We start from the raw sequence: 12878 nt of genomic DNA on the forward strand, positions 1-12878 counted from the left end.
TAACGTACATGTGTGCTTGTTTCAGCGAGGTGATTCAGCACCTTCTAGGAGAAGAAGTGGAAGGAGAGAAGAAGGGAGGCGTGGATAACATCATAATGAACCGTCTTCAACAGGTGTATTTCCAGGCTCGATCTGACAACAACATCAGGCTCCAAGAGACTGTACTGTACACCATCGGGCAACTGGGAAGGTAGGTGGACTCTTAGACCTGAGTAGTTGTTCATTTTCATTGATCTTGAAAATTCATTCCACTAAGTTCCACGGGTCTTGCTGAATTGATACAACTATAAGCAAGTGATTTAATGTAAGGCTGTCCCATACTTGTTATCCGAGAGATGCCCAGAACCTTTACATGAGCTTGCTTCCAAGGTTTTCCGTTGATTTTCCTAACCAGCTTCATATAATGACCTTGACCTAATTTTGTTGTTGGCAGTGTTTGAGTACTTTTCTTTTGTCAGTGGTATGTCTCAAATACTTAAGTCCACAGACATGAGATTAATTCGGTGATGTTGACCTTCATCTTCATAAATAATGATTGATCAGGTGAGAACATCAGTGAGTCTAGAAATCCCATACAGGACTATTTAGACAGCATCACTTTAAGGTCACAATGGTCTAATCTCAATTTGTACATTACAAACTATTTAACGGTAAAATATGTGTCTTGCTTGCTTGCAAATTTTTCTAACCTTTTCACCTCAAGGGATTGATCCACTTATGTATTTTTCATGAAACAATTCTTGTCTGTATTATTTTGTAGAACAATCTATTCGTGGTCTTAGGGTAAGACTTAAAAAAAAATTAAGACCTGTTTGATCAACAGAATGAGAAAGTAAATAATTTCTTGAAAGGCCCACACCTTGAAGTAGAACAGTGTACTGGTGTTACTTAAAGAGTTCACAAGAACTGAATGTCCTTGTCCTGTCCGTTCCCCAGAGTGGCAGAGAAGGACATCCTCCTGGTGGTGCTGGTGAGCTTGCTGGAAAGCCTGCTGTCGGCCATTCCGCTCACTGCTGCCACGGCATATCATGAGGTGAGACATGCTCTCACACTAATATTTGTATACCTTACCTCATGGCAACAGTCAATGTGAAGATCTCTGTAATCTCTGCACTTGAAGTTCCTAAAGCAAGATTTGGAATAATGTATGTTAACATTGACTTTTATGTCATATGCTCATCTGGAGTTCGACTGGGAACATTGCATCTAAATATATGTACGTATAAGTATATGTATGCTATATCTTCAAGAAATATGAACCGATAAAATCTCATTACCCATGGTATACCTAGAAATTATAATACGACATAACTTGTTTTATGTTCATATTATTTGTGTTTCAGCTGCATGCTATTGCTGATCATAAGAAGATGAGCACCCAGAACCTTTTAAGCAAGTTCCGACAAGGCATATGCAAGGTATTAGTAGAAGGTGTAAAGATGTTGATATTAATACACTTTTGTAGTTCACATGCACTGAAAGGCATCATTTAACTCTCAATTTCATTCTCGAAAGGTCTTAATGTTTAGTTGTCTAAACATGTCAGCAGAAGGATTCAGTTTCAGACTCTGGTAGTTTCAGAAATGTTTGTGTGCTGACCCCAATTTTTCGAAACAAATTGTGTCTGATTTTTTACCTATGTTATAGTTTTTACTCAAATTTAAGAAAACATGTTTTTCAGAAGAAACTGGAGTTGATATTAAACTCAAACATGGTAGACAGTTTGAGTTTGGTGAATGGAATAATTAAGTTGTTTAGGATTTTTTTATTGTAAAAATGCACCTGAGTTAAAAGTTTAGCTGTTTCAAATTGTCAAACAGTTTGAAATTCGAGTAAAGACTTTAGTTTGTTTCAAGAAATTGGGCCGGATGTATGGTTTTCCTGCCACTGCCTTTTGTCATCAGGATGATCATGGGTTGTTGAGACAGCCAAGTACATGGTCCAGTAGCAAGTTACAAAGTCTTGACCCGTGAAGGTCCTTGGGGTAGAATAGGCCTTCAGCAAACCATGCTTGCCATTAAAGAGACTATGCTTGTCATAAGAGGTGACTAACGGGATCGGGTGGTCAGACTCGCTGACTTAGTTGACACATGTCATCGGTTCCCAATTGCACAGATCGATGCTCATGTTGTTGATCACTGGATTGTCTGGTCCAGACTCGATTATTTCCAGACCACCACCATATAGCTGGAATATTGCTGAGTGCGGCATAAAACTAAAGTCACTCACTCACTACAAAGTCTCGTCCTGTGTTCCGATCTTGTCACCCAGAGCTGTGTGTGACCGCCTCTATTTCACCACTAGACTGAGGGATAATCACACCCAGAGTACTTCTTGCACATGTTAAGTGGAAACCTTGAAGTGTCAACTTCTAAATTCCTTATAAAGACACACACACAAAAATCCTCAAACATTATTTTCGTCTTTTGACCCACTCCATGGTTTAGGAAGAGATGTCCTTAGTCCACAGAATGGCTAATCACAGTATGACTGTTATGAGTCTTGTCTCTATTTTGTCTTTTGTATACTGGCTCAGGAAGTACTGGTAGTGTCTCATTCTAAAGAATACTTTGTCTTCCTTGGCAGTTTCTGGTGGAAGCCATGCATGATGCTGCCACAGGAAGCGGGGACAACACCCCAGAGATCATACTACACAAGGTGGCCAGAGCTCTTAAGTACCAGGATGTCAAGACATTTCTACAGGTAACCATTTTCAGCAAAACTGTGGCGCAGATTCCTCTTCTGAGGGGGTGACTGTGCTCAGGATGTGGTAGATCACACTTCTAAGTGATCACTCTACTATGTGTAGGGTAGATAACACTGCTAAATCATTCATAACTACTTGTGTCATTCCGGCAAGCCAGATGGCATCTCATACCCTTCACATGGCCATGTTTACGACTGGGTTTTGTCTAAGTGCAAACAGGCATGGAGATGAAATCAGTCTAGTACCATTATCAAGGAAAGATAACTCTGAATTTCCAAACATGGCTCTAAGTATGGGCAAAACAGCAATACAGCCATTTGCTTTGCAAGTATGTTTCACTGTTGAAAGTTGCTCATCCTTTAGCTCGATGTTTGTTTAAATTGTGCTTGGCATAGTTTAGCGAAGTTTTAAAGTTTAACAGTTCCGCCATTTTCGTGTTTTGAAATGCATTTTACTACGCGCGATTTGATTGGTATGCCACGATTCTTGGCAATGATGGCATACAAGAGGGGTAGGTAGGTCACGGAAAAGGACGGGTAGTTACAAATGACTGCTAAATGTGAGGCAGGTAACTCTACTGTGTGTAGGGTAGATAATTCTGCTGAATGTGAGGCAGATAACTCTGCTCAGTGTTGTGTAGATAACTCTGCTAAGTGTAAACTCTATGTGTAGGGTAGATAACTGCTAAATGTATGGCAGATAACTTTATGTGTGGGGTAGATAACTCTGCTGAATGTGAAGCAGATAATTCTGCTCAGAGCTGATAATGTTGCTAAGTGTAAACACTGCTATGTGCAGGGTAGATAACTCTGCTATGCATAGGGTAGATAACTCTGCTATGCATAGGGTAGATAACTCTAAGTGTGTGACAGATACCTCAGTTTAGTTCTTTAGTAGTAATACAAGAACTTTTTTACCGCAGTGATGATTACATCCATACAATTGTAAGTAGACACATTTAAGTAGTGAATATGGAAATTGAATTTCAGATTCATTCATGTTACGAGTGTTGTGTATTTCCATTTGTTCTTATACAACTGATTGTGTTCAAGTTGTGTAGAATGGTGTTAGAATTGTGTTGTACAGTGTGTTGTTATGGCTTCAGGGATCTGAGAAGCACATTGTCCCATTCCTTGTGAGCAAGGCCACCCCAGTCGCCTCCAACCTCCTGAAGATGATCTCCACACTCCTGAATATAAATGTGAGCTATCAGTGAAACTAGCTTTGACAGTAGTTGCATCCTGTCTTCAAATTGGTCACTGTATGTCCTAGTGGTGATCTGTTAATTGAAATAATCAAAGATCAGTTGTGCATGAAAAATGACACTAAGCAATAGTTTTCATTGATAGATCGATAATGTACTAATTATCAATAATGAGATTTGGTCAGTTCTGAACACCAGTATGTCCTTTCAATCAGATCTGTTTAGCATCTAAAGGACATTACCCTTGCTTTCCAGACACGACGTCTGCTCCTGGTGCACAACATGAAGTACATCTTCTCCTATCTGGTCAGACTTTGCCAGGCTGCAGAGCTGGAGAAAGCTCTGGCATTTCTACAGGTGGGTACAGTCTTGCGACTAAAGCATGTAGATCTTGTTTAAACCTCTTTATTTAGCTGCCCTTTTTTGAAAGACTACTCTTATACACATCATTTAAACACCCAGATTACATTCGTCTCAGAAAATCATTCCAATTGCATGTCCAGATGAAAATTCCTGTACTCTGCTGTGTATCAAAAGTATTCCAAAAGATAAAGATACCTCATTCATATCTGGGATACCTTTTCTAAGAGCATACAATTATTCAATCTTTCAAAATTGTATTTAGTTTTAAAAATATCAGTTGGCATGTGTTAAGGTATTGTGTACATTTTGCAGTTGTATCATTGTTTATATTATGAGAACTATAAATGACTGTTTTTCATGCACAAATATGGTAAATGAAAACTCTTTAATCTCTGACAATCATAAATATTGATCTTTTCATGGACAGTTATAAAGCAGGGATCTACTTTGAGTCCTGTATTTGAGGGTCCCTGGAACTCATACTCTTAATTTTCAGGGGTCCTGGACTACAAAATGGGGTCTCAGACACATGGATATTATTCTCAATACAATGTTATAATATTGCTTCAACTCAGTTACTGTTATGTATTGTGTATCATGATCATCACATAATTACATTGCAAATCATATCATAACCTGGTTAGTAGCAGACTTGGTGATAATTTATTGTTACTTGATCAACATTTTAACAAATGTATATTGACTTTTTGGTGCTAATCCATTTTGTTGCATGTTGTCAATTTTTATGTGTATAGTACGCAGGAATTTGCATCCTGTAAAACCCAGATAAACTGTGAAATATTAATATTTAATGTTCGAAATGTAACTTTATGTAATAATGGCACGAAAATAGGCATCGTGATGTGTATCAAGTCGTGACATGTGTATCCTGATACATATCGTTTCGTGAATCTTATGAAATACATATTTTAGCTGTAGTGTAACCATGAAATTCCTTGTCATTGTCATAGCCGTAATGTGTTATTGGTATATGTGTTTAAGGATTCAAAGATCCCAATACTGACACTTATCTTGAGCACAAACAATCTTGGACTTCAGAAGCCATTATGACAGTGAACTGTATGATGAGAAATGGCTACAGATGCTGAATGAGACTGAGACTGGTGTTAAAATGCTTTATGGTTCAGCTTCTTTATTATACAAGGTCACAACGTTTCGAGACAGTTCCTAGTCTCTTCTTCAGGTCACTAGGAACTGTCTCGAAACGTTGTGTCCCTGTATAATAAAGAAGTTGAACCATAAAGCATCGTAGTTTGATTCCACCACCAACTTCTAAATGCCTTTGAAACAACTGAGACTGATGTTGTCTTAACAATGAGAGTTAAAGTGTGGTAGATATGGTTCACTGGGTCCAGACAGAATATTTGCTTATGTCTTCATGTTTCACTCAGAGTGAGGCCAACATGGACCTGGGAAAGCTGATCCGCCTTGATTTCCAGCGGCTCCACAACGAGCTTCTGCTTCACCTCAGCTCCAACTACCAACAAGTATGACACAGATATTAGACAGTCTCACCCGAGACACATCAGTATGAAATGTTACTCCATTAGGGCTGGAACATTTCGTTTTGATGCATTGAAACGACACCTTAGTTTACATAACCAAAATTTTATTTGTAATTTGAATGCCTGTTAAATCATTTCCCCACAGCCCAAACCTACTTTTGACTCCAACTTGAGCAGTTTCGAGTGCTGAAATAAGGCAAATCATGATTGTTGATGCCAGGCTAATTATCCTATGAAAATTGTTGTTAGTAGACAATCGTCAAGTTGACGATGGATTTCACACTGAAAAGCCAACCCTGAGAATTACATGGAATCTAATGTTTTTACTTGTATGAAGAATCGAAAATGATCAGATTGATCAAATGTAAAAAATCTGATCAAGGTTTGGGTGAATCATTGTAACCCAAGACACTAGTATTGTTAGGAGACAGACACCATTGTTGTTAATGTGAGTGGTAACTGGTGGCCCCATTGATATGTAGTGAAACTGGTCATCAAAAGTTGAAATCCTGTTTGGACCTGATTATGTGCCATGTGAACACCACACAAGTGTTCTTGGAATTCATGACTTCTATATGACCACCACCATTTTGGGCTTTTCTTCAGCTAGCACACCATGATGTGACTGAAATTCAGTTCACAATGTAACATGGGAGCACATGAAAGAACAAGTGTTCCATTATTCTCCTCCAGGTTTCTTCACAAGGTATGTATTGCACTGTGGGTGAAACCTTGGCTATAAATAAAGGAACGCTTGTACTTTCAATGTGTTCCCGTTTTTGTTTCCATGAGTATATTATTAGTGTTATTATGTTATCAACAAATACCTGTTTTCAAATGTCTTTTTTCCTTATCATTACTGATATTAATTGTGTCTATGAGTCAGAATAAGTGTGAAATATCATTTTTAAAACCCAAATACATAATTGATACAAATCCTTTCAGCACAGGTCTTTGACCTAGGTAACAAGAGGCATCACTACTTTTGATACTACATATACATTTGATTTTGTTTTTTTATTTGTGCCAGTATGAATTGTTTGAACAATATGTTGTTTGACGTCCCACCATTACAGGTATTCAATGGTCTGAGAACTCTATCTTCTTATGATGGTCATTACCAAGGACCAAAGGACATCGCCACACCGGAACAAATGGTAGGGGCTAGACTTAGTTAATACCTTCAGAAGGCAGGTACCCCATAGAGAGACTGGGATAGAATTGGTCCTCAGAAACCTATGTTGTTTGTTGTTGACTTATTTGATGTGTATGTCAGTGTGGATTGTTACTCGAAATACTGACCCGTAAAGGTCTGGGGTAGAATAGGCCTTCGGTAGAAGGGGTAGAATAGGCCATGCTTGCCATAAAAGGTGACTATGGTTGTATGAGGCTACTAACATAGTAGTCAAGGGTAGTCAAGCTCGCTGACTTGGTTGGCACGTCATCAGTTCCCATTTGCTCCGATTGATGCTCATGCTGTTGGTCACTAGATTGTCTGGTCTAGACTTGATTATTTATAGACCACCGCCATATAGCTGAAATATTACTGAATGCGGCGTAAAACTAAACTCACTCACACTACTCTGAAATATATTGTACTGCTTGATGTTTCTGGCTGCCCTATTAACCATAAGTCTCATGGATGCAAATGTTTTTCAATGCTAAGCTGTAGGGACTTGCTTTAAGTGTTGTGTCATAGCACAGATGTATTGGTAATTTTCTCCTCTATCATAGGCGGACTATCTGGAGCCTCGTCTGCTTGGCGTCCTCGCATCCTTCGACTCCCAGCTGGTCAACCCCAACACTCCTATGGAGGACAAGCAGCTGGTGAGATGTAGCTCAGTAGATCATCTGATATCTTATACAGTGTTTCATGTCAGTACTGGTTTGAATTCTGGGTTAGCTCCCCTGTCATACTTCCTTGTATGATTCCACAAAATGGATACGTGGTTTGCCTTATGAATTAGTGGTTGCTGGCGTCTCAGTTGAATCACTGAAGTAAACCCACCTCACCTAATTTACTGCCTAACCTCCCACATCGCCTAATTAGCAGAGATCTCAGAAAGCCTAATATCTGTAACCGCTGGATCGTGGCTTCTCCATGGAGCAGGCTAAGTTCCCTAGTAGGGGTGTCCTTCCCATTCTCCTTGAATTCTTACAACAACTTAAAGATGAACTTCCTGACATCCAAATGTCTACAATTCAATTCATTATTCCTTGAAATATTCCATTCCATCAGAGTTTGATATATGCTTTGTGAGGTCGAAACCTTTATTAATCAAAACCTAATTATTTGGAGTATTGTGTAATGTTGCAGGAACATAGTTTGTAACTCAGCACATGAACATTAACAGTAAACAAAAAAGGTCATTTGCCTGATGATGTGATAAATTATGGATGATTTTGTGACTGAATTTCTTGGTCCTGATCCACAAAGTGTTTGTGATGTTACAAGCTCTCATAACTGTATGGTTTGTCATTGATGAGCTGCGAATCCTTTGTGGGTTAGGTCCCTTATTCATCTGTCTTATTGGAGTGTAAACATTTAATAGATGCCCCTTTTTTGTTCAAAGATACTCTTTGAAATACTGTAAAATAACTGTTTCACTGGCAGATATTATTGTCCTATTATCAAAGGTTAAAGGGTTTGATTCCTGTTATTTTATTTGTCTGATCGTTATCTTGGCACTTAAACCTAGAAAGTGGAGACTGATATGAGCCTTTGCTAAAATGATCCGCTTACTGTCTGTTGTCCAGGCTATGGAGAGTCTGATCTCCATTATCCAGCTGATGGGGTCCAAACACATCAGCTCAATCAGACACAAGGTGATGAACACTCTAAGGTACGCTGCCAAGCATCTCCTCTTTCCAGCTTCACCAACAACATTTGTTGACACATGAACTTCAAAAGAGCAACTTATAATATGAAGGAAAACCAAGTTCTATGGATAGTTGACTCTTTTGTTGCAGTGGGTGCAACGTTTCAGTGTAGGTACTAACACCATTATCGAGCAATGAATGGTTTTGGTACCTACACTGAAACATCGCGCCCAATGCAACAAAGAAATTGACTATCAATAGAACTTGGTTTTCCTTCATCTATACAACTTCTAAAATACCTTTCAAAGAAGTTATCTTTCAATGTGTATTTGTGTGTGCGTGCGTCCGTGCATGCGTTTGTGTGCATGCATGAATATGCATATTAAAAAATTCCTGATCAAGTAATGGTTATTGCTCAGTAGCTGTCCATAAATTTGGAAGATGTTTTACCAAAAATCTTGTTAGCTGATGTTGTTCATTATCAAATTAATAATGTTTGTTGTCTTACTCATGAAGTTATGGAAATATCTGGTATGTGCAGAAATATTGGTTCTGTCTGTTTCAGGCTTGGTCAACAATTTGTGGAGATATCATGCCGTGCTTGGAATGGCTTTGTTAGAAGGTAAGTAGTGTCGGCCTTGAACCAATACGTGCAATTGTGGGTGAAGTACCTTTGTGAGATGAAATGAGGTGCAACTTCATGAGTCAGTTTTTGTTTCTGTTTTTTCTTGCTGACATTCAAGATGTATCTCTGTGGGGAAATATGTGTGTGTAATATTTGGCAGCGCAGATTGTAGTCTGTATTTGTTTATAGGATTTGCTCCTTTGAAAGAAGTGGAATCTATATATGTATATATATTGGAATGTTACTTTCTTTATTTCATCCTTACTGTCTCAAATTGTGACAACACTGTAAAGTGTCTGTTTAACTTTCCAGCCTTGAGTTGCCCCTTCTGGGGACGATGCTGTCTCAGATTGTGGCGACACTGCTGCCATTCCTCCACGACCTCCCGAAACAAGTGGCAGATATATTTACATACATGATTGTGGAAAACAGGCATGTTCATTTTGAAAGATATCTCTCTGATTGAGACTATATGTTTTGCTCTGCTTTTTGGAAGTATGACCAAGAAAATTATGTGTAAGCTTTGATGGAAAAAATATGTTGTAAATGCATGTCTGTTGCCACAGTCTTGGAACGAGCTGTTCAAACATTTTTGATATCTGCATTAAAACAAAGAAAACAAGAACTGTCAGGTAAAATATTGGTCTTTAGGATTAAGGGTTCTTACAAAGAAATGCTTACAGGTAGTTGAGAAGTTGGTCAGATATCACATATTAGTGAGTGAGTTTAGATATACTTTGCACTCAGCAATATTCCAGCTGTATGAGGGCGTTCTGTAGATAATCAAGGCTGAACAAGATATCCAATGATCGACACCATGAACATGGATCTATGTAATTGGGATAGTGACATGTCAGTGAGTCTGACCACCTGATCATATGCATGGGTTGCTGAAGATCAATGGTAACCCGGATCTATATGAAATTCGCTACTATCAAATCACTTAACTCATTAAGCCCTGGAGCCGCTCCACTGCCCAACACCTGGCACCCCCCGCTGACTGCCTGATTGCTGTGACGAGGCTAATTAGTGCTAATCATGCCTGATTTCCCTGGCAGGTCTCGGATATGACAGGAAACTGTCTAGTCTCACAAACAAGTACTGATTATTTAATTGTGTCGTAAAGATGGAAAAGAGGCCGATGTGAATACATATGTTACAGCATTTCATGTAATATTTTACCTGTGTCTCTCATACCCCTTTGCCAGTGTGTGCTGTATTTTTATCAACACCTACGCGGTCTTTGTACGTACGAGATGAACAAATATACAAATTCCCACTGTCTCTCTCATCGTATTGACTGAATTATAATATATTATTTATAATAGAGTTTAAAAAGAGGGGGGAACTTGCATTATAATCGTCTACATTTTTTGCCAATACATTGCTCGTGTTTACTGACTATTTCAAGGAAAGTATCAATAGGTGTGTAAGTAACATGGAGCATATAGAAATTTATAGTTCGTCACTTTGTTCATCTTAACTTAACGCTGTAAACATACATCACCATTCATACACATACATACTGCATGATACATTTATCATTACTCGATGCTAAAGAAAGCTTCCCGTCATGTGATGGGATAACATATCCCGAATGTAACGCATTATATCTCACTTACTCATTATATTGGCTGATACTTTGACCAATCGTATCGTGAGAACCTGTCACATAGGAAGGGCAAGGTGATGGGGCGTGGCCTAAATTTCTGAAGGGCATGTTTGGTCACTCAGATTGGATACATTGATTTTTTATTGTATTGTTGACCAGTGGATATGTTGTGTTTTGGTTGTATATTCTCACTATCATGTAACAATTTGTGTATTGTCTGATATCGTATTGCTATCAAGGTTCACCAGACTGCACCCATGTGTGCATATACAGTACAGAGAATGAAGCGTACGTAGCACCATCAAGTGGGTTGTCCGACAAAATAACAACACATGTTTATTTTATGCTTGTCCTGGGACAGTCCGTTCAATAAGGGAGTAGGGGCGTGGATACGTATACATTCTACCGGAGACTGTTGTTTCAAGACCAAAAGTAGCGCTAAATAATCTTATTACTGTAGTCTGAATGCTGATAAGCAAGTGTATCAATACCATGATTAATATGCTATCCTGCTTTTACTGATGATGGATCAACGGAATTAGTTGCTACATGTGATAATTACAGAGAGGTGTCAAGAAACTTTCAATAGCACATAAAGTAAGGAATTATGTAAGTGTGCCTTTCTTCACACATGTTTGGAATCTTTGTATGTAAGACATACTTAAACCAAATGATGTCCCTCTCATATCATTGTGTGAGATTAAATTGTTCAAAACATCTATGTCAATGGCAGTAAAGACGAATTTTCGCACATACCTAATAATCTATGAAAGAAGCGTTTTCGCTGATACATTGCTAGTGTTTACTGAATATTTTAAGGAAAGTACTAATAAGCTAGTCTGTGACTTACATATAACAGATAAGACAAAGGGTCATGGGGTGGGCGTCATCAAAGTTCCCGAATAGGTCGTTTTGTATCTTAACTGTTCAATATACTCCCTGATTTGTTATCTATGACCAATCGTATCATGATATACCTGTCACATTGGAAATGACAGGTGATGGGGCGTGGGCTAAATATCTGAAGAGTACGTTCGGTCACTAGACAGCTTGGATACAGATTGACTATTGGTTAGGTCGTTGACCAATCGATATGCTAGATTTTGGCTTTATCAACTCTAGCTATCATGAAACGTTTGTGTATGGTGAACAGATATAATCGTAAGGATGCCTGAAATGTACACGTAGAACTAACAAGCACTTTGACGAGTTTATGTTTCTTTGAAGCGCTCAAAGCGCTACAATCCGATTATTTTTACCCCGGATAACCCAGTCCAACTATTGAGTAGAGATGGTATTTATTTGCATATACTTTTTGCGCTCACTACTTGTACATCAAACATAATGGTTCGCTGAACATTTCAATTTAATCTGCACATTCTTACAAATAAATACCATAATTCAAGTACATGTATTATAGAATTTAAAAAAGTAACACGATACTAATTTATTGTGATGTATACACTTGAAGTTGAATCTCCCCAAAGATGGACATACTTATATTTGTTTTGAAAGCAAACGAGGTTCAGAAGATTGACAATGGGCGTGACTCCACAAAACAGGTTGTCCAATGATGTAACAGCGCATTAGTTTGTTTTATACTTGTCACGGGACAAAAGTTTACCTGGACATGCATTCGGCCAGAGGCTGTTATTTTGAGGTTTAAAGAGGTGTTCACATATCTCATTTAGTGTTGTCTGATTGAATGATTATACGCATCAGTTCCGTAACTGATATATTATCCTCCTTTTATTGACGATGGATCTGATACACGTGATCATTACACAGGATAAGATAATTACAGAGATCAAATACAAACGTTTCTTACACAATGCTTATGTAAACTGCATTGAAAAATCACATTTCAAACAAACATGAAACAGCTTGAACAAAATACTCCAGTTACCTTTGTATGGTTTATGTGTACTATATATGTATATTATGAGTAGATGCAAGAGTTATCACTTCATATTCAATTATGTATTATTGTCAACTTTAAAAATCAATAGTCGCAAATGAGT

At 38.2% G+C, this 12878-nt stretch overlaps 1 protein-coding gene across 1 annotated transcript in view; it reads left to right on the forward strand.

Moving 5' to 3' along the window:
• The window catches only part of LOC137278423 (serine/threonine-protein kinase ATR-like), an 83956-nt gene that overhangs the window by 31123 nt on the left and 39955 nt on the right, over positions 1 to 12878 (forward strand). The window contains exons 23-34 of the mRNA XM_067810739.1: positions 26 to 190; positions 937 to 1033; positions 1344 to 1418; positions 2587 to 2703; positions 3813 to 3908; positions 4167 to 4268; positions 5687 to 5782; positions 6877 to 6957; positions 7535 to 7627; positions 8558 to 8643; positions 9186 to 9242; positions 9558 to 9677. Coding sequence (XP_067666840.1) covers positions 26 to 190; positions 937 to 1033; positions 1344 to 1418; positions 2587 to 2703; positions 3813 to 3908; positions 4167 to 4268; positions 5687 to 5782; positions 6877 to 6957; positions 7535 to 7627; positions 8558 to 8643; positions 9186 to 9242; positions 9558 to 9677 — 1185 coding nt within the window. The remainder of the gene's footprint in view (positions 1 to 25; positions 191 to 936; positions 1034 to 1343; positions 1419 to 2586; positions 2704 to 3812; positions 3909 to 4166; positions 4269 to 5686; positions 5783 to 6876; positions 6958 to 7534; positions 7628 to 8557; positions 8644 to 9185; positions 9243 to 9557; positions 9678 to 12878) is intronic.

Source organism: Haliotis asinina, chromosome 3 (genome assembly GCF_037392515.1).
Source record: "Haliotis asinina isolate JCU_RB_2024 chromosome 3, JCU_Hal_asi_v2, whole genome shotgun sequence".
NCBI classification, from domain to species: domain Eukaryota; kingdom Metazoa; phylum Mollusca; class Gastropoda; order Lepetellida; family Haliotidae; genus Haliotis; species Haliotis asinina.